Source organism: Corvus moneduloides, chromosome Z, assembly GCF_009650955.1.
Source record: "Corvus moneduloides isolate bCorMon1 chromosome Z, bCorMon1.pri, whole genome shotgun sequence".
Lineage (NCBI taxonomy): Eukaryota > Metazoa > Chordata > Aves > Passeriformes > Corvidae > Corvus > Corvus moneduloides.
The window spans coordinates 10,475,342-10,497,439 of record NC_045511.1 but is presented as its reverse complement, the minus strand read 5'-3'; the positions used below and the strand labels follow the sequence as shown (position 1 = coordinate 10,497,439).

The 22,098-nt window shown below is 41.3% G+C and overlaps 1 protein-coding gene across 1 annotated transcript; it reads right to left on the bottom strand.

Annotated features, from left to right (window-relative positions):
- Positions 1-344: 344 nt before the first annotated feature.
- Positions 345-12,633, bottom strand: CCL28 (C-C motif chemokine ligand 28). The gene is made up of 3 exons (XM_032097433.1): positions 12,183-12,633; positions 1,905-2,031; positions 345-1,153 (listed from the first exon to the last, which is right to left on the bottom strand). Exons 1-3 carry the CDS (start codon positions 12,244-12,246, stop codon positions 997-999), a joined length of 348 nt encoding a protein of 115 aa, XP_031953324.1. The 5' UTR covers positions 12,247-12,633; the 3' UTR covers positions 345-996.
- Positions 12,634-22,098: the final 9,465 nt, after the last annotated feature.

Below are 22,098 nucleotides of genomic sequence, written 5' to 3'. Positions count from 1 at the left end.
TCTATGGCACTTACTCTTTTAAAAACCTCTCTTCTCCGTCCTCATTTGCTGGTTTCTGTGTACGTGTCTGTGAGGAGAGGTGCTGTTGATGAGATGTCTTTGTGAAAACACTAAATTACTTGGAAGTTTCCAGGAAGCAGGGAGGAAATCAGGACTGTGCCACACAGGAGAAGGCAGTGCTGTGCAGTGGAAGAGAGGCTATGGAGTGGCCAAGCTGTCATCACTGCTAGTCTTCAAAAAAGGCCTTGAGGGACACACGTAAACTTCAGTCCTAATTATGAGAAATTCAGCAAAGAGAGTAAGAAGGACCCATCTGAAGGATCTGAGTAGGGAACTGAACAAACAAAAGCAATAGGATGATCTTTATTGCATAGCTCTGAATGCCACACTTTGAGTCCTATGGACAGGCTTGGATATTATCACTGAAATTACATTTCATAATAGTAACAGCTGGGAGCAGAGATTGTTTGGAATAGGTAAAAGACATGTTTTTGGCAAACTTAAACTGTAACTGTCTGAAATTGTGTTTGTAAAACTAGGTAAGATGAAGAAAAAAGAAAGATTAATGACTGGAAGAATATAAACGAAACAGGCAACAGCATGAAGATGATTGCAGACAGGGAAGAATAAGGACCAAGGATAGGACTGGAAACAAATGGAGGAATGTGAAGGAACAGTATGTTAAAACAGAAATCACAGGGGAGGTTGCGATGAAGGCAGGGTGAGAAAGAGGAAGATTTAAGTCTGCCAAAAGATCCAGGAGGTACAGTGAGCACTTGCTACAAGACATTACCAGGAACACCTTGTCATTTGTCTGATAATCTGATCAGCATCATTCTGAGTACAAGTGATGTTTTCTGCCTCTGCTTTCTCTGGCACATAGAGATTTGAAAAGTTATTTTAATGCAACAATCATCCATCACTGGTAAAATATGGTATCCTTGCTTGCAGTGCCCTATGCCACAGTATCTTCATCATGGGGCTTGCTTCATCTTGCTACTGTTTCCATTCTTTCTGTTTGGTAATTCTGATTCTTCTCTGCTTTCTAAAATGAGATTTGAGCCTGTGAATCTTGTGCTTCATCTTCTTCATCATTTTTTTGACTTTTCTATTCCATGGATTCACACAGAACTTTTTGCCTTTTATGTGGAGACTGACAGAGAAAAAAATGGTTGTCAGTTTCAAAGAAAAAAAGTAAAAATCCCAGCTTTTAAAAATCATCATACTTATCACTCACCTATGAAGACCACAAAGTTGGACTTGGTTCATCTTAAATTATATTTTATACTGTATTTATTCACTTTTTCTTCTGGTTTCAAATATGTTAGGATCTAAGTTTTACATTATTAAACTTACATTCCAAAATCTGAAAAAAAGCTTTACTACTTCAGTGCAAAAAGATCCACGGTGCAAAGCAGTACATTTCTATGGCCAATAAATAAGCAGACCACTGTATAATTATTGACTGTCATGATTATCATGCAAAAGTCTAGAAAATGTACCAATTTAATCCAAACAGTGTGACATTGTACCAGAAAAAAAAAAAAAATAGAAATAGCTTATTTGCGAAAGTAAAGCTGATTTAATGAGTTTAGGCAAGGTTTTTAGGGGATAAATAATTGGAAAAAGCAGATAAATCTTAAGGTGCATGAGTAATTTCTCAGTCCTAAAAATAAAGCAAGTGTCAATGAAGGCTGAATAATATTCAGTATTATTACTGAAAAAAGAATTAAATTTTAACAATCAAGTTTAAAGAGCACAAGGAAGGACAATTCTTAAATCACATACAATGTCAGTTTTTGAATTTGTGTTAGCTTTCCAAGATTCTACTTATTTAAATGCTGCCTAATAGATTTTAACTTGCAGTATCCCTTTCACAGGGAAGGACACAAAATATCTCTTACATAACAGCCTCTAGGTGACACAGGCCATCAGCTTTCTGGATTTCAAACCTCTCCACTCTTCTGAGAATTCCTTTCGGAATTTCATCTGAAATTTTCGTGCAACAGTCAAAGGCCCCAGGAAACAAAGCTAAAAAGAGGAATAGCAATGTTAGAAACAACACAGATATGAGAGGGACAAGTCATTGTTTGACTGCACAGAATCACAGAGGGGTTGAGGTTGGAAGGCACCTCTGGAAGTCATCTGGTCCAGCCCCCTGCTCAAGCAGGGACATCTGGTCTCTGCATCCTGCTTGAGCTTTGCTCCCAGCCCCTGATAATGTGGTTAGCTTAATTAACTCCTTTTAATGAGAGAAGCAGCCATTCTGTGACCAAGCAAGTCATGTCTTCATGCCCCTTCCCTCATTATGAAGCCCTGGAGGAATTTCCTGAGAAACAAGAGACAAACCAATCAGACTTCTATTTCTGTTCCCTACTAGCCCCCAGCTTCCCATCATTTCTCCCTAGATGCAGGACTTTGCATTTCCCCTTGTTGAACTTCATGAGCTTCCTCTCTGCCCATTTCTATGTCAGCAAAATCATGTGGTACATCAGCTACAGCTCCCAGTTTGTTATCATCTGCAAACATGCCACAGGCACATTCTGTTCCATCATCCAGGTCTTTAGTGAAGACCATGTTGACCTCTGGGGTTTGTGGCACCAATTACAACACTCTGAACCTGGTCCTTCATTCAGTTTTCTATCTGCCTCAATCTTTACTTGTCTACCCTATACTTTGTCAGCTTGTCTATGATGGTATTACAAGAGACAGTATCAAAGACTTTCCTGAAGTCAAGGTACACGAAACACATCTCTCTCATCTTGACCAATATGCTAGTCATGTTACTGGAGATGGCTACCACGTTGGTCAAGCATCATCTCCCCATCATAAATCCATGCTGACCACTCCTGATGACTGTCTTGTCCTTCAGATCTTGGGAAAGGCTTTCTCAGGGGATTTTCTTCATCACCTTCCCAGGGACTGAGATGAGGTTGAGCAGCCTATAGTTCTCTGGATCTCCTTCTTGCCCTACTTGAAGATAGGGGTAATAATTGCTTTCTATCTTCAAGAACCTCTCCCAGTTGCCATGACTGTTCAGAGGTAACTGACAGTGGCCTCCCAATGACATCAACCAGCTTCCTCAGCACTGGTTGTGCCCCATCCTATCTCTCCTGTGGCCTTATATGTGTCCAGTTTTTAAAAGTGGTCTCTAGTTTGGTCCTTTGCTGCTGACAACAAATCACCCTTGCTGCAGACATTCCCTCTGGTCCCAGGAACCTGGGATTCTTGAAGCCCAGTTTTCATGGTAAAGAGTAAGACAAAGGTGGTGTTGAGTACCTCAGCCTTATCCATGTAATTTGTCACCAGTTGCTCTGTCTGATTTAGCAGTGGGTTTTCATATTCACTCCTCTTTCTTTTGTTATTTATGTACTTGTGGAATATTTTGTCACATGTCACATCCCTTGACAGATTCAACTCCAGCTCAGCTTTTTCTTTATCTTTCCTAACCTTATTCCTGCATTATCAGAGAACTCTCTACTCCACTTGGGTCACCTGGCACTGCTTCCACCCCTTTGTTTTTGCTTTCCACACATTGTTTTTACATTCTGGTGCAGTTAAAAGCTCTGAGCACATCCAGCCAGGTCTCCTGACACACTGCTTGGGTTTCTGTTTGTCAGGACAGACCTTTCTAATGCTTGGAGGGGTTGACCGTTGAACATCAGCCAGCTCTGCTTGACCCCTCTTCTATCCAGAATCATATTCCATGGGATTCTTTCAAACTTCTGAAGAGGTTTTAAATCTGCTCTTATTAAATCCAGGGCCATCCATCTTGCTTTTTGCCCTGCTCGCTTCTCCTAGAATCCCAAACTCCACCATCTTATGGACACTGTAGCCAATTCTGCCTCTGATTTCAGGCCCCTGACTAGGTCTGCCCTGTTGGCAAGTATCTCGTCCAGCTGAGTGCTTTGCTGTGCCAGTTCCTGGATTACTTGTCATGGAAGATGTCATCAATGCACATCAGAACTTACAGATTGTTTGAGCACTGTTGTATTGCCCTTGCAGCAGATCTCAGCATAGTCAAAGTCCCCCCATGAAGACTAAGGCCTGTGAATATGAGGATTTTTCCATCTGTTTGAAGAAGGCTGCAGCTTCTTCTTCCTGGTCAGGAGGTCTATAGCAGACCCCCACATTACCATGTCACTCCTGTTGGTCTGCCCACTAATCCTGACTGTAAGCTCTCAGCTCGTCCCCCATCCCCAGGCAGAGTGCACTCCTGCTGCCCTCTTGCATAAAGGCCAACTCCCTCTCCTTGCCTTCCAGCCTGCTCTTCCAAAAAGCCCATATCCCTCAACTGCAGCACAGCAGTGACATGGGCCAACCCTGCACATGTCCCTGAGCTCAGTGCAGCTGCAGCCACACATCATACTCTTGTTTGCTGCCCATGCTGCACGCCTGAGTGGAAGGGCAATTCGGAGTGCTGTCAAGGGCTAGTTATCTTCACAGCTTTTGTGGTGAGATACTGTCTTTTCAGTTTCTCCCACAAGAGAGATTGGTGGTTTAGTTGTTTAAATAACAGTTTCCTTTACCCCTCCTTGTGCATGTGTTTGTAAAGGTTTGTTACAGTTCTATAAAAGTAATTTTTAAAGATTTATTTTTACTTGTGGATCACCAACATTAATGACATAGGAACTGTCAGGAGTATAGTTTAAAAGCTCTGCCTTTTGAGGTCAAATCAGGCCCATTATCTTTTGTTATCTTTTTGAAATTATTAATGTTCTTGTTCGGCTTTGTGTTTTCTTTTACCCCAAGGACTCCCAGGATTGAATGTGCCTTCACTATGGAATTATCTCCTGCAGATTTTTTCCTGTTTGCTATTACCATTTTGAAAATAAAATGTCACCGAACTTTAAAAAGCAGATCATAAATCTAGGTGGGCTTTTATTTTTAAAGATAAATACTAACATTTTGAGGTTTGATTTTCTTCTGTGCTAGCACAGAAATAGATCTTCTAAAAGGGATTTCCTCCATCAGTTCAAGGACAAGCAAAGCTGTATTGCTCAGGGATTTATCTAGGATGAAGGTCTCAGTATTAAACCCACGCTTCAAAGTGAGCACAGCAAGGACCCCTGTGTCTCCGACCTTGAACTAATGTGGGAGAAGTGGGGAGAGAGTCTTCCTATTCGTTTTCATTTTTCTTCCTATCCGTGCTTTCCCTAGGTAATCATTTAGCCTTGAACACAAGAGTCATGAACGAGAAAAAAAAGCCAGAGAATCAATTTCAGCTTCAGTAAGCAGGAGACAAGAAGTGTGTTTAAAAATTTTCCTGTAAGCAAGACAATTGTGTGCTCTGCACCTTAGAAGAGTGCTTGCTGAATGCTGGAATAATAGATGCTGGCACAGCTGTAGGAGTGAGCTCGAGCAGCCAGCGATGGAGCTGCAGTCGCTGGAGAGCAATAACGTTGCCCACTGCTGCTTGCAGGGGCATTTTGTAGCCGTGGGCGTGATGACAAAGCCCTGGGATCTCACAGTCAGAAGGGAGGGGGAAAGGCAGAAGCTGGCCCAGCAGTTGTCTCCTCAGCAACCCAGAGAGGAGGGCTATAAATAATCATATGCTGCAGAAGGACTAATTAAGTGTTGAATGTAACCTGTTATTTCCCCATTGTTCTTTGTTTTTCTCTCTTCAACAGCATACTTCTTAGGAAGCAAGTTAATTGATGTTCACAAATGGAAATTCAGCTCATTGAGCATCACTAAGTTTAAGGTTTTTTCTGGGTCCTCAAGGTAGAGTTGGTAAAACTAAATTATAAACTTTTGTCATTGTCAGCCAGCTCCTGACAGAAGGATTCTGTCAGATAAAAACTTAAGGAAGAGTAATTATATTTTAAACTCTATCTATCTATTTTAAACTCTATATTTAAACTTGCCTGCTGTGCTTTTTGGAGAGGTCTAGTTCTGTACTTCTTTGGGGTCTAGTAAACTAAAATACTTGGCAAGACCAGTACTACCAGCTCCTGTGGAATGGCTGAGTATTACCAGAGATATTAGGGAGAACCAGCTGTCCCCTGAACTATTCCTCAATTGGTTTTGCTGATGCTTGGCTACTATATCTTTCCCTCATCCTACTTTATATACTTAAATACTATACATCACTTGCTTTGATACTCAGATCTGAACTATCAGCATTGCACTTTACAATGCACTATATAGCACCATGTTAGCCATTTGTACACTTTGTAACTGAAAATTATGAAATTAATATTGATGTACTTTTATAGCTTTGTAAGGAAAAATATACACAGGCTCAACCAAGGAGAATAAAGCAAAACTCCTGATGCATCCAGCTGGGCTTGTGTGTGTCTTGCTGGGCACTGCTGACTGGCTGCCCTTTTGCAACAAACTTAACCAACAGGAGTTGCATCCTTTAGCAACTTGTTTAGAACTCCACCTTCATACACCCCTCACATGACCAGAGTTGCCGTTTTAGAGCAATTCAATCACCCTCTGCTCAGTCAATCTTTGACCTGGAGCATTGGATGCCACTGACATCCAACCCATGCAGCTGTGCAAAAGCTGTGCCCTGCAGCATAAGCACAAGCAACAGGCTTCGTGTGAAATTGGGGAATGCCTCAACGGAAACCAGGCTGAAATTCTGCATAAAATGTAAATGAGTGGTGCTTATGTTCTTGCTAACGAGGCAAGAGAATTTCTTAGGGAGATTGAGAGTCTGCTAGTACTTTTTATTAGAGGTATGTGCCTGGGGAGGCTTTCTTGTCTTCACAGGTATGTATTCATTGAGGAGTTCTGATGTGCACTGGTTTTTTGAAGAAAAAGAAGCTGTCACCTTTAAATATTTTTTTTGTATTTTTGTTATGTGTATGAAAGCACAGCTACAAGATGGAAAATAGACAATCTGTGAATCATAGATGAATGCATGGCATGAGGGTCTTTCTGTCGGAGAACACGAAAGTGTCACCAGCAACCTTCTGTTGACAGAGGCACTTATGATAACTGGTACCTTTTTACATGGAAGTCAGTTTTAAAAGTGATTTTTTTTCCTGTGTGTGAAGAATGAGAGCAGTGAGCCAAGGAATTCCTTTATTTCCCCAGAGCCCGGGAGAGCTGATGCTGCTCTCATGGAGCATTGAGCCATCCTGCAGCTCCATTGTTACTATAATTTCATTCTAATCCTGCAAGTGGGAAGAAATTAGGAGGTAATAAGCAAAGCTAACCATTTCAGCCCAACCCAGGGCCATGGTCTTTTGTGGTTTCAGCAATTAGATCAGGGTTATTAGTAATTGTTAATCTAAACAGTGGTTAAAAAGAAAGGACTGTGAGTTTGCACATGGATGTTGGAATGGCCTTTTTTGTGCCATTTATCAGTCAATGGGATTTTTGCGGTGCTTCTGATTTCATTCATCTCTGTCACTCAGTGGCACAGTAAGAAATACACAGCAGCTCACCCAAAAATTATTTAGACCTGTTGTGTAACATTGAGACTCCTAAAGCTAAAGGAGCTGCTGAAAGGACTGACAAGCTTAGTGGTGGACCTTGGGACAGAAGGGATTCCTCTGTTGTTATCTGTTGTTATTTCAGCAGGTGATATTACCTATTTTGGTATTTCTTCCCTGGGAACTCCAGGGAATGACCTGTTGTTTTCAAAGTTATTTAGCACATTCATTAAAAAACCCCAAAAACCAACACGAACAAACAAACAAAAAACACCCCAAAAAACCAGCCAGAGAAATAGTCCTTGCACAGAACAGAAGGAGTTGGAACTGAATGATCTTTAAGGCCCCTTCCAACATAAACCATTCTATGACTGAAGTGCAATACTTGGGAATGGAGCACAGTGAAAACAAAGCCTCTCCTGGAACAAGACCTCCATGAGTACTGTCCATTACATCTGTCTTTACATTTTAGTGGATCATTATCAAATCTCTTTGACTGCCTAAACTTCTTTTTCCATTTCCTGTCTGCTTCCTGACCAAATTTACTCCCTAGGAACTTGTCTTACCCTTCCGCTCTATTTTTTTCATTGTCATGCTCAAACTTGGGAGCCACATGTTAATCAGCCAGAGGAGGCTGGTCATTTACGGTTCAGGCAAGAAATACTAAAAACAATTATTGGTGCATGCGCGGCTTCTGGGGCCCCAAAGAACTTTTCCATCCTTCTTCGGTTTCAGGCTGATATTCCAAGATTTGCCAAGTCTTTTGGGGGAACTGTCGTGCCTGATGAAGAGCCCTCTTGTGGCACACAGCGGGAGCATGCTGGGCTCTTGTACTGCTCTTGACTGCAGTTTCAGGCAGGTGGGACTGGGCAGGGGGAGGGCAGAGCACTGGTAAGGAAAGACATGGCAGTTAGTGGTTCTGCCAGCCTCCTCCATAGAGAATTTAACACAGCAGGGCAGGTCTTTGCCTCATGAAGGAGGGCCAGATAGAGAAAAAAAGAGGAGATGATGCCACATGGAAATAGATGGTGAGTGGTGGAGCCATTGTGTCCCCAACCCCTGTACTTGCTCTTAACTATTGGTTTCATTTTGGTCTTTTTGACTAAACATGATAAAGAAATCCCTGTGCTTTAAGCAAGAACAGTACAGAAGGCATTTTTCCTTCCTTTCTCCATTTCCCTCCACTCCAGACCCAACCCAACTGCCTTAGGCAGGACTTGTGCAACTCTTCACAAGTTTCACTCCAGCAGTCAGTGTTTTCACCAGGCTTCTGGTGGTCCCTCCTGGATCCTGCTGGCAGCACACAGCATCCTGTCAGTACTGCTGGCAGAGCACCTGGCTGACCTTTGTGAACTGCATGTAACCCATGAACTGCTGAGTGAAAGGCTGTGCTGTATTTGTTCTTTTACCAGGACAGTTCTTGAATTTACACAAACTAAGGGAGCCCGGCAAGTATGGATAACATTATCAAGCAGGTTGGGTTCTCCCAACACATTGTGTGGTCTGAGGGAATGCTTCTCTTCCATGGTGAGATCCATAAATCTGAGGCACTTTATGTTTCTATGTTGAAATGTGAGACCTGCCTCAAGTTCACCCTGAATGAACCTCTGCACACATTGCACAAGTTTGGCACACCTGTGCTATTAGCAGCAGGCATTAGGTGTTTCCTAGTGGAATTCTTTTGTGGTTACAAAGTAGGCTTTGTACATCTGGAAAGAAAACCCACACAACTTTGCACTGATTAATCAGATTGACATCTCGCTTATTCAGAACATTGTGTGATATGCTCTGGTATCAATACAGCCATTTCCACAGATGAGTTTCACTAGTCCCATGTTGTTGGCTTATGAACATAGAATCCAGGCTCTGCTCTTGGAGGGAAATTTACTATCACATCACCTACACTTAATAGTAACTACTGTAAGGCAGCTTATTTAGCACTCATTTCATTAAGCTATCAGAAAGTGTTCCTCTCATTTAAAACAAGCTTGAGGCTATTTTAAGAGTTCAGCACATCAAGGCAGGTTTTTTTCAGCTTAACCTAAAGCAAGCCAATAACTATTTCATTATGCAGAAGGCTCTGATCCTGGTTGACAGGTGAGCAAAGAAGGATGCTAGGATTCTTGGCAAATGCAGCATAGACATAGTCTGTAAAAACTAAGGAGGTTGCTTAATAGCTGGATTTGAGAGGCGAACTCAAATGCTGAAAAATGTTCTAATGCATCCTACTATTTTGACATGGTAATACACACAGTTAAAGCACAGTTCGGAGACAGAGTTTAAAAAAAGATAGAAGGGGTTCTAAGCTATAACCATATAACCATAAACAATAATACATATATATATATATAAAGCATGCTATATAAAGAATAAATACAAATGAAGCTATGCAGTGATGCTTTTCCTGTTTTGCTATGAGGACTGCTGTTAATATGGACATTTTCAAAGCTGGAAGGCTGACTGGAAATGGATAGATGTCTATTTCATACAAGTCAGGATTTTCACATGGGTCTTTGTCCATCAAATCATGATCAGTTTGCAAGCTGTCTGTCTCCATACAACATCCTTGGTTCTTGAATTACAGAGCATCAAGGAAATGCAGGCTGAAAATTGGCAAAACAGAGTGTAATACTAATGTAGTCAAAAACCCAGTAATATCTACTACCTTAACAGAAGGGGAAATTTCTGGTGTTCCTAGCAAAAACAAACATCACAATGTCTTTCATATTAAGATGCAAAAAGAAGCTGTCATGTGAACATAAATCTGGTTTGTTTCTATAAAGCAACACATTTTGAAAAGAGGGAACCCATCTCCCACACTGCACAGACCAGACTAACATTACTGGAGTACCTTCAGTAGGATAACTCCAGATAACTCCTTTGGGAAGTCTCAGACAGTCTTATTTAGTTGTTATTCCTATGCAGTAGCATCAAACATTTGGTGTGGATGTTATTATTGTATGTGTATTTCTCTCTTCATATCTTCAGGATGAATACATGTAGGAGCTTCCAGAAGAGAACTCTGTCTTCTCAAATTGAAATTCAAACCAACAATCTTTGGAATAAGCTCCATTGTCCAGCCTGCTGCATATTTCATGCAGTGCTGCCCCCTTCACTGCAGGTGTAGGACCCTGTAAATCCCTGGCACTGAGATGTGATCATGGAAGATTACCAGGGTTTTTTAAAGTAAAATTGCAAAAACTTCTTTTTAATTATATTTTGGGACATGGGGGTAGAGGGGTGGAGGTTGTGGAGGGGGAAATCCCCATCACACTCTACAGAATACCTCAGTCTTGTTTTCTGGCCTTGCCTGGCTGGGCCATGTTTAAGCCTGTGGCTAGGTGTGATTTTGGCCAACAGATGGCTTTCCTGGCCTCTCTCAACAGCTACTAATTCACATCCATAAGCAAAGGAAACTTCTGCAAGTTTACATGTACGAGCCCAAATTTTACTTGTATATCTACTGTCACCCTGAAATAAATGGAAGCATAATGGTGAGCCTAAGAAGCGTAAGCCTAGGTAGGGTTAAGCCCAAATCTGGTTCAGCTCAGGGTAGGGTGTGCCTGTGCCCAGCTAGCCACCTGCAGTTCTTCTCATTTTTACTGTGGGTTCTGCCATTTGAGTATTGTAGCCAAATATGGAGCATGTCTGGATGAGGCAAGTTAGGTGGTAAAGGCATTTCCCCTGTGTCAGGTGGTTCAGTGTGAAAGAGCTATTCTAAGAGAACCTTTACTTTGACCTGTGCATGTACGTGTCAGTGCTATTGTGCAAGACCTTGCTGACTGGCCAGATCATATATCTGGAACAAAAGCACTTGCAGAGCCTTCCTACGCCAGCAGGTGCAGTGGCCATTTTAACAGAATAGAATTTTAAGGCAGATTTTTTCCCTGTGTTGTCTAAATCTTCAAAGAATTCCATAATTCCTAATCCTACTTAAGCCAATAGAGCCTGAGAAAGGATCATCCTCCAGAATCTGAGTTACCTTCTCTGTGAACACAGTTTATTTTACAGTAAAAACTTACAAAGAAAAACTAAGAATTCAAGTACAGCATTGCCTAGTTGGTTTTGAAAACTTTTAAAGTTGTTCTATTTTTCAAAAATTTTTAATAAATTTTAAGTTTAAAGTTAAGTTTGCTTTTCAAGTGTTATTTGATCTCCTGAATCCTTGAGACATGCTGCACTGAATGCACAGCAAAGTTCTGCTGGGAGAAATGAGTTACTTGAAGTTTGTCATAAAAAGTTTTTTGAAACCTCTGCCACCCAGGGCAACTTCACTTTAAAGGAAAAAGACCAAGTGATTTTCTAAACATATTTCCTCTGGGAAGCTTGTAAAGGAGGAATTTACACCTGAACTTGAGAGATCCCTTTAAACAAATACTGACATTTTACTAGGTGTTCCCTCAGGAAATCACTGCTTTAAAGGTCTTACACCTTAAGCAGCTAAAATTTTCGTGATACGTTTCCTATGACAAATAACTCACATGACTTTTCCTTGCTTAGCCACTTCACAGAATTATAACCTGTCCACACCTGTTGTGGAAACATCAGGTTTACAGAGAAAATTCTCAGGTTAAGCCCTGACTCCACTGAAAATGCCAATTGCTCTGTGCAGTCAAGGCAGCCAGGTTTGACTTTCTGAAGAAAAGCAGCACAGACCTTTATGTTATCACTTCTGGTCCTGTGTAGAGCTGCAAAGGCTCAAGCAGACACTGTTCCGTGTAGCCACACTTCAGGTCTTTTTTTCTTGAAAAGATTAAAGTATAGAGATAGATGAAGTACAGTTTTACTTACTCTCAGACGTCTGACTAACCGTGACTGCTAGAACAACCAAAAGAGTGACAAATTTCACATCCATTCCTCCTTGGAGCTGCAGGAGCACAGACACAGATCAGGCGCTGAGCTGCAGGACTAACACCTGACCCTACCCGCTGGCTGCTGGGGATGAACGTGCGTTAAAGCCCCACCCTGAGCAGCAGCTTGGCGTCGGCTCCGTCCTGTGTGGCACTCTGGACTTCAGCAGGATTCCTCCTCTCACCTGTAGACACCTTCACCTGTATTCCACCTCTTACCTGTATTCCTCCTCACACCTGTAGTGTGGTTCAGTGTTTTGCCAGATGGGAAGATAGGCTGTATTCCACACAGTTCCCCAAGATGGTACTGCCTTACAGCCAGATCCCCGCAGCCCTCCTCACTGATGAGGCTCTTCAGCAACAGACTTGCAGGGTAGGAGTACTTCAGAAACAAGTACTTGCAGGATTAAGGATTAAGAAAAAAACTCCTCTGCTATTAGGTGTCAACTCCATGGAAGCTACACGTGAAATGCTGTGGGCCAAACCTGCTGTAGTACAAACAGGTACAACCTCAAGGAGACCCCAGCCTTGCACTAGCTTTGCCCTGTTCATTGACCTATGAATTTTCAGTCTGTAAGGACCATGTTACTCCTGTCACACTTGGCTTTCAGGATTGTTTCAAAGCTTCCGAACCCCTAAAAAAATTACTGTGTGGTTTCAGTCTGAACTGAGCACTGTGGCTGTAAGGGTAGCAAGCTGCTGCTGTACTCCACCCCTGCCAGTGCAGTGCAGGCTGCCTGCTTTGACCTTTCCCAGGGGTGAGCTAGAAAAATCCATCTGAGAATTTCCTAGACTGTTGAACCAAGCTCATCTTTGCTCTGACTCATTACACCATTCTTACTATTCCTAAATTTTCAGAACACAAGGTAGAAGAAATTGCTAACCTCAGGGACTTTAGTCTATACTTACACTGTCCCAACAGTGGTTTTGCAATATCATCTAATAATAAGTTAATAAAGTGCAATCAACCTTTCTGGCTATCAGTGTTTTTCTTCATAGCTGTTGGTTTCTGCTAGTCAATGTTATCTACCAGGATAAGAGACATGGGAAAATCCAGACTACTACACTTTGATGAAAGTCTACTGTTAAAATGAAAGAGAGTAGAAGACGAGTGTTCTTTAAATATGATTTCGGGGAAATCAGCAAGTTGATTCATTGTCACCATTTAATTAAAAATTAAAATTAAAAATCTGTATCATAAAAGCTAAACCACCCTGGCCAAAGCTAAGACAGACCACAACATCTTTATTAACCTGAACCTACGTAAGGACAAGAGTATTAGCAGCATTATTGTTCTTCAAAGTAGCATGAAGAGGAACAAACTAGATTAAAAGAAATACAGTCGGATGGGTGCTACTGGAGTAATATGTTAAAGAAGCAGCTTCTGTCAGAATTAGATTTTTGTATTCCAGTGTCTGGTTGATGCTGCAAGCCAGGATGCTTTGTTTCCTTGCAGATAATTAATTAGTTTGTTCTGGCAAATGCTTCACATGGGATGATACAGATTATAATTGTCTTTCCACAGCAAGAGTATGGAGTACAGGGAGCTGTAGTAGTGATGGGGATGACAGAAGAACCAAAGCATTCTGTGTTTCTTAAGACCTGTTCCTGTATGACAAGTTCTAAGTGTTCCCCAGAGGTTGCTCACACACACACCTCCCATGTTCTCAAAAACACAGAGTAAATACAGGTATCCATGTATTATTTTCTCTGCTGCTGGCAACAAGCAACTATACACTGAATAAAACTTACTTTTTTCAGCTTGAGCTCAAGTTTTATATCTCATATTCCTCTGTCTTATGTTCATGGTGTCATTTATAGGTACAGAATAAAATCAATGCCCGTTTACTTCAACGTGAAAGTGCAGCAAAGAAACTAGGATTGTGTCAGACCCGGAACATGCTTCCCGCTTTATGGAGGCTATATAATGTGTCAACAATTTAAAATGCTAAATCTATTGGAACAGGACAAAATATAAACTGAGGAAACAACGCTGATTTATGAGACTGAGAAATTAAAAATAAAAACAAAGTAAGAGAACAATAGCAAATATTGTGCTATGGCTCCACATGAATGTGCAGGCAGCCATCCAATTCACAAAGGAAGAAGAAGTTAGCCAGAAATTCTTTTCCAAGAATTGGGCTGAGTTGACAGTGGCATTAGTTACAAGTATAGCTGAAAGAAGGCAAAGAGTTTTATTGACCTATTGACTTGGATTGCATTCAAAGCTCAAATCAAAGCAATAACTTGCAGGCAAAAACTGTTACAAATGAGAAGCTAGTCATTCTTCTATCCTGAGAAACAAAGAAAATGCTTGTTTTAATCCTTTGTGAATTTCTACCTTTTATTTGTGAAAGTAGAATGGCTAGCAAGGCTAAAACTGACAGATCGTTTAATCTGAGCCTTCAGTTTTTAAGCAGAGGTTAATGACTGTAACTTCTACTTCAGTGTGCACTGTAACGTAACACCCTCAGTTATATTTACCTTTCTCCAGTTACTCAAGCCGAGGCAAGAGTAAATGCTCCTTCCTTCACCCTTTCCTTGCAGTCAAACAATCTTCTTTTGCAACAGGAGTACTGATTGCTGAGGAAGACTAAGTCCAGTTTGTTAAAGCAGGATAATTCATGTTAAAACAACTTGGGATCTTTACTGTTTCCAGGAAGACTTAATTTGATGAGCAATCCTAACACATTGATAGATGCAACAGGCTTATCACAGTACTTCCTATTACTCTGTAAATGATCATAATAATCAACTCACAGTAATAATTTTTTTTTCTAGTTTGGCTTAAATGATGAATGGACAGATTTCACAATGATTTACAATTATACTTTGGACTTCCTAGCAATGTCTCAATTGTTTATGTGGTTATCAAAACCCGAAACTGTGGCCTCCTCAGATGTCCCCTGTTCTAGTCTGCATCAGCTGACCCTGTGCCTACCATAAGCCCCCAACTTTAAAATGGTCTGCATAACTCTCATTCAGCCTTCTGCGTATCAGAAATTTATCTGTGGGTACTTTACTGTGGGGGAAAAAAAAGAGTCCAGAAGAAAACTTTGAGCTGTGAAAATTATTAATGGTTAATATGCAATTCCAATATGCAAGCCAGATTCAGTTGTCTGCCCAAGAGGGAGTGTATGGATACACCTACACCTCAGGAAAGCTCCCCAGCAGCCAGCTAGAGCCTCAGTGGGATCTGTCTTACACTCAGCACTACATCTCATGGGTACATAAAACAGGGAAGAAATTTGAGAAGGGACTGGAGCGCTCATTCCCCTTCCACCAGGTGAATGTGCCACAGATGATGTTCACATGCTCCTGCTGTGCTCAGCCTCCCCAGGACTCTCTGGTGCACAGAATTGCAGCACTTGCAGGGGTTGCTGAGAGGTTTGTCTCTGTGCTATTGCCTGGCACTTAGGGCATGGTCTTCCCATTCCCTGACTACTAAATTTTGACAGAATAGGATGAAAGTTGAGTTCTTTGGAAGAAGATGCAGGTTTTTGTGCTGGTATTTTGGGCTTTACAGACCAAGAAGGCAAAGGTGCCAGCTCTGACTGCAGTGCTAAAATTCAGAGAAATACCTAGTATTTCCCATTGTCCATTTCAGTAAACTGTTTATGATGGGTATTTTGAATTCCATCTGGAGCAGCTGACACAGAGAGTCACATACAGACAGACAGACACAAATACACCCCCCAGCATTTTACCTGGAGGTGGCTGTATGGACTTAAGCTCTTCCTGTGGCAGCAATTATCATCACCAATGGAAACAGCACAGAGAAAACCTCTACCTCTATTACACAGCAAAAGGGATCGTTCCTCACAGGGCAGTGCTTTGGAGGCCAAACCACAGGAGGAGGAGAGAATGCTGTGGCACAGGTGCTAACAGAGATGAGAAGCTGACTGGCATTCAAAAGAGAACTGAAAATCTCTCTGAAGTGAGAACTATGAGAAAACAGAAGCTGATACGAGTTCTGTGATTCTGTTCCTCTCTGAAGGAATGAAACAGACTGAAGGGAAGATGGCCATGAAAATGTTGCAGACTAGAGAGGCACACACTCAGAAAACAATTACTGGAGAAGCAAGGAGTACCATTTGATATAATGCTGTGTTAGCATCATGTTCCAGATGTTGAACCATTCTGGGAAGTCAGCCCTGAGCAGAGCCCTGGGATTCACCTCAGAAACTTACTTCAAGACTGCCAAAGAGTACATTATTGATGGTGAACTGGAAATCTTGGCTTCTAATGGCATGTTCCCATCATCTGAGATAGCCAAATTATAAACCCTTTCCATACATCCAATATGACATTTAAGGCTGGCACACTATTATGCAGCATTTGAAGAAGGACCTAATTTATTGAGACAGTGAGCAAAAGGACAAACTGGAGATCCTTTCCCAATCTCTGTTTTTAAAAAAAATAATCATAATTTAGAGGACCACAAGATGGGTGCTGAAGAGAAAGAACGGCAGATGTTTTCCATGGCTGATTGGCTCAGGAGAAAACCTGGTGCTGAGATGCACAAGCAGGAAATAAGTACATTGGGATTTGTGACTTTGAATAGAACAAAGACCAGTAATTCTGCATGCTTCCTTATTATTTTAAAAATTGTGGTGATGCGATACTTTTATTGTATTTTTATGTAAGTTTTCTGTACCCCAATGGTTCATCCCTACCTTCCCCACTCCTATTCCCAGTTGGTTTCCCCCAGACCCAAGCCTCTCCCCCGGTGCTCCCTACATGGTTGTTCTCCTCCCCTTGTTCTAGCTCTTTCCCTATCAATCACCCAAACCCCTCCTGTTGTTCCCGAAGGTCCAGTGTCCATCATCTGAAACCTCCCAATTTACCCTTATGTGGTCCCATCAATCCCCCGAGACCCTACCCCTCTAGATACCTCCCCCTTTGGAAATCCCCTAAACCTCGATGCCCCATTGGGGCATGTGATCCCTTTCCCTCCTCCCCTTGAGGCTATCGGCCCAAGGAAATGTCTATCCTCGTCCATATCCCTCTCTTAGAGATTTCTATTGGTCCCCAGTTAAGCCATCCCCATTGTGACACCTCCCTTTATAAGGGGTTCCCTGGAGCTGCTCCAGGCTTGTCTCCTGGGGGATGTTGCCAATAGACTTGGATTATCCCGTGTGGGAAGCCTCCTTGCTACTTTTTATCCTCTCCCTCGTCGGGACTGCTGACAGCCACTGTGCCTGGAGCTTCAGCTCCCGTGGGCAGAGCTGAACTCCTGAGGAGCGGCTTTAAAGCCGAGAGCCGCCAGCTGCTCCCCACTCCTGTCGCACACCGCAGGAGCTAGCCTGGGCAGTGGTCAGTGGCGGTCATTGCGACAAAAAATAAACATATCTTCTTGACTACATAGCTTAGTTTTTCTTGAAACCAAATAAAAAATATGACATTTATGTCAGTGTCCTCACAGCCTCTTTCCAACTCTACCTCCCAAGAGACTTTGCCTTTTGTCATGACAAAGCTGAATGCCAAAGACCAGGTACCCCTAAGTTTTGGATGGGGTTTTCTTGTCCTAGGCCTTAAATGACTTTTTGAATGAGGAAGTGAGTCTGTGATTTTGATTCCAAAAGGCAAAAACCAAAATAGGGGATGGACAGAAGGTATACTCACAAACACGTGAAAGCTCATGCCCTACAGAGGCAGTATCTGCCCATGCATTTCAGTGGTCTGGATCAGCACGATGTTCTGTTTCTAACCTGCTTCTCCTGAGTCCTAAAAAACTTGAAGTTGTCTTCCTGGACACAATGTATCCTGAGCATCTATTCTGATCTCCCTATCTTTTAAAACCCAACATCGTATGCATAGGATGATAACACAAAGTGACAAATGTTCAATGGAAATGCATTAAGTCAAGTTTTTTAAAAAGGTTGGTGCTCTTTTCTACCAACATAAATAAACACAGAAATGTTCTGGTCTTACGCACGTTTACAGTCAGAGAGGCTTACGCAGGACAGTGCAAACATAACCGCTGACAAGGTTATACCAACACAAGTGTGTGTGGAGCACGTGCAGTACATGGCAGCAATGCGTGGCGAACAGCAGCCTTGCACCAGTTTTACAGGGGACAAATGCGATTCTACCTCTTTTTCTGACCCAAATTCACTGACTGTGACAGCAGCTTGTGAAGTCATTACCAACCCTGAACTATGATCTCTTGCAGCCCTTGTTTATACCAGGAAATTACATTTTGTTTTATAAAGCACCATGCCCTCATGTTACATTTTTGTTATTTAGCTAGCACTGAGGCTTTTATACAACTTCACATGACCTCAGGTTTGCCAGGTAACAGGTAGTTGTCCCCTCACAACTCTGAGGTCTCTGAGGCTGTGCTGCACTCGTCAGTCTCACACAGCATATTTGGTTCTTCATTTGGAGCTGAATTCACAGCTCCTTTAAGCCCAGTGTAGGCCAAGACTTCTTTTACGCTTTCTATAGCCCAGGCTAAGAAATGTGAGGGTGACACTAATGAAGGATCTTTCCTTTCTAAACAGGCCGTGTGGCCCAATGCAAAACATGTTTTCACTCTGTCTTTCCATAAATTTCCTATCAATGCCCATTGTGTCTCTGGAGCTGTCAGGTAGCTTGGCACAAGTGGGGAAACTCACCATGCAAGGAGCAGTCATCCAAAACAGCTTCTTCCCCATGCCATTTTCAATTTTTTTTTGTCCTTTTTGTCCTGTTTTTTTCAGAATGGGAATAACAAAATAACTTCACTGTGCTACTCCATTATATGTTATGATGAAACACAGTATACAGGATTGCAGTTGGGTTAATTTCTACTGTCTCATTTGGAAAAAATTGTATTTGCCATGCTTCTGAAAAAGGCTGTACTCTACCAACAATGGGACACAGAGAGACCACATTTTTGAACAGTAAAATGATGCATGAATTGGATATAGATCCTCCCCATCATTCTCCATGAAGCCACTGTCTCAGGAAAACATACTTATGGGGTTTTTTTTAACATGAATTTAAAGAAAAAGCACAAAAAGTGGGATTATTCCTGGCCTCTCTTTTTTTGGCATACCAGAAGCATGAATTTCACAAGTCCATGGGGTATGGGAATGCCAACAATTTGAAAAAAGAACTAATAATTTGCATTCATTAGTTCTAGTTTACATTTATAAGGTCTGTTCTTTAGAAACAAGATTAGAATCACTTCTTCTATTTTCATATTTTTACAGTAAAATGTTACCTACATGGTATAAACCAAACTATTTATATTGTAAGACTACTTGGGCACAGATTGAGCTACTGTTACACAACATCTAAAATGATTAGTGACTGAGACCTCCCTGCACTACCCAGGACAAATAAATTATTAATAAGACTGTTATTAATAATATGTAATAATATGTTCTACGGTTCTTGCTTATTAATACTGGAAGGGCTCTGGTTGTTGGATTTGGCCTGCTTTTCTTTTGAATTCCACTTAAAGAAATCTGATCATCAAATATTCCTCATTTGCAGTAAAGGTTATATCATGAAACTACCATAGCAAACTGAAGTCATCTCACAGCCAGCAGATCGAGGCTGCACAGATGTAAAAGAGTTAATGTGATTCGTGAAGATACACAGGTATAAATTTGCACTTAAATGTGTTTTAGGTTATGATAGCCACTTGAAGTTGGGCAACTAAATTTTTTGTTTAAGCTCATTTACACTCTAGTACCACTGACTGTATGTTTCAATTTAAGGATGGACCACCCTGAATTGTCCACTTCTTCAGACATCCGGTCTTTGGGTTGCAACAGAAATCAAACAGGAATAAGAGACAGATCTTTCAAGTAAATGCTGACTGTCCTGCCCAGGGACGGTTCTGTGCCCTCCAGAGGACACGACACAGACTGATTTCCTGTAATCTCTTTCAATGCTTGTTTTCTTCAAATTTTCCAGTGGTTTCCAGTCCATCAAATACTTGGATGGAGAGAGTCCTGCACAGGTATATTTATTGACTAATATGGGGCATGGAGTTGATTTACTTTGGCAAGTGAATTTGGTATCTTAGTTCCTCATCACTATTCTAGATCCCATTTCCTGGCACTGGAAAGTTGTTTGCAAAACCTGCTCTGTTTTTGTAGTTTTAGAACCCAAACTATTTCATCACTGTAGGTCAGCTAGCAGGAAGTGACTGGTACATACCATTTAACCATGAAGCTAGTCCTTACAGAGTCTGAAACAAGCTCCTCTATAGATCAGTCTTTTTCTTGAAGAAATACATTTCATCATAACATTATCCATTCAGCTTCAAAGAATTTATCTTTGAACACACTTATTGGCCCAGTTACACCACTTGTTCATATTAGACAATAAGCTTTTTTTCCTCCTATAAACTGATTAGGGATCTTAGTGAGAATTGGTAATTCTTACAAAGCACATTGGAGACAAATGTGAAATGCTACCACCAGGAGAGTCATGGATAGAGAAAAGAAAGGACTAGCCATGGACTGGAAGAAAGAAAACAAGTGGCAGTGAAGTTTTATTTTGATGAAGTATGAAGGAATAGAACATTCAGTAGTGTTGAAGTGTATTTTCTGTATGTCCCAACTGTTCATGTTTCCGCATGTTCATGTTTCTGTATGGCTCAACTGTTTTGACTTTGAAAGCCTAGCAGAAAACCTTCAGAACATTGGTAAACCAAATTTTATTCTGTATTTAACTCCGCAAGTTCTTTCCTTCTGTGTGAAGCAGCTAAAGTATTCAATTATGTTTAACTTTGGGATGGAAAGGAAGCAGAAATAGCAAACACCCTTTGTAAACATGACAGGATGTGAGTGTTTTCAAACAACATCTCCAATGCAAAGAATTCTATTGCTTTTTTTATTTTTTTTTGCAAGTCTAGATATAGCACAAACTTGGAAAAATTTAGTAGAAGCTGTTCTCATTACACTGAGAACATCAATATTTATTACCTCTGTAGATGTAATTATGTCAGTATGGAATCTCAACTGAAAAATAAAGCTTCCAACTCCAGGAGTAAAGTAACTCCTGCCAGGGAAACTGGAGAGATGCACTGGCATATTGAAATACTGCCAGTGCCAGGAAAATAATGTGTTCTCTACCTTTAATAAAGAGTAATCCTTTCGAGACGTGCTTCCCCCACCCCCTCTGGGCATCACCTACCACCAGCTGAGGAACAGAGCATTCTTCTACACTCAGGCAATTCACCTTCACCTGTGCATTTGAAACCTTTCCCCTTTCAAGAAAGCTTGGAGTACGTGCGCACTGTGTGGCAATGAGAACAAACTCACTGAAAGGCCAGGCCTCCTGCAAGGCAGGGAGGCAGAACAACTGGGTGAAGAAAAAAGGCAGAGCAAAGTAATTCTGCTTTCAATGCTTTGTTTTCCAATAGACTTTTGCATGCTTTCAATTAGTCTCTTCCAGAGAAGATTCACTTACAGTGTGTTATGTAAGCAGTTTGGACAGATTCTGATTCAAGGTTCAGTGCATGCCTAGTCCAAGGCATTTTCCACCTTTTGTTGAATACCTTTCATAACCATGACAGGTGAATGCTTGTTAATATGTGCCAAAGGCAAAAAAAGTTGTCTTCCAAAGCTTTCTATCCGTTCACTATAAAGAGGGGAAATGCTCACACTTGGTGACTAAGAAAACATGTCCTTTTTTTTGCAAAGCTAATCCAGGCAACAGAGAACTACAGAAATGTGCCAACATTCCTCACTTTGAAATAGACAGCAGGAATATACTTGTAAATCAAGTCACTGCCAAACTGGTTTTCTTACCTGAAATGAGTTTTCAAGAAACTTTATCATTCAGCAAGACTTTCAGTGGCTGAAATGCTTCAGGGAAAAAGCCCTGTTTTTTGGAAACTCATTATTTTCTTT

Excerpts from the sequence above, each read along its gene's own strand:
- CCL28 (XM_032097433.1), bottom strand. The coding sequence starts at position 12,246 with ATGGATGTGAAATTTGTCACTCTTTTGGTTGTTCTAGCAGTCACGGTT. Across the intron at positions 2,032-12,182 it reads GGTTAGTCAGACGTCTGAGA|CTTTGTTTCCTGGGGCCTTT; the intron begins GTAAGTAAAACT and ends TCCTCTTTTTAG. Across the intron at positions 1,154-1,904 it reads TGTCACCTAGAGGCTGTTAT|TCTCCACATAAAAGGCAAAA; the intron begins GTAAGAGATATT and ends TTTCTCTGTCAG.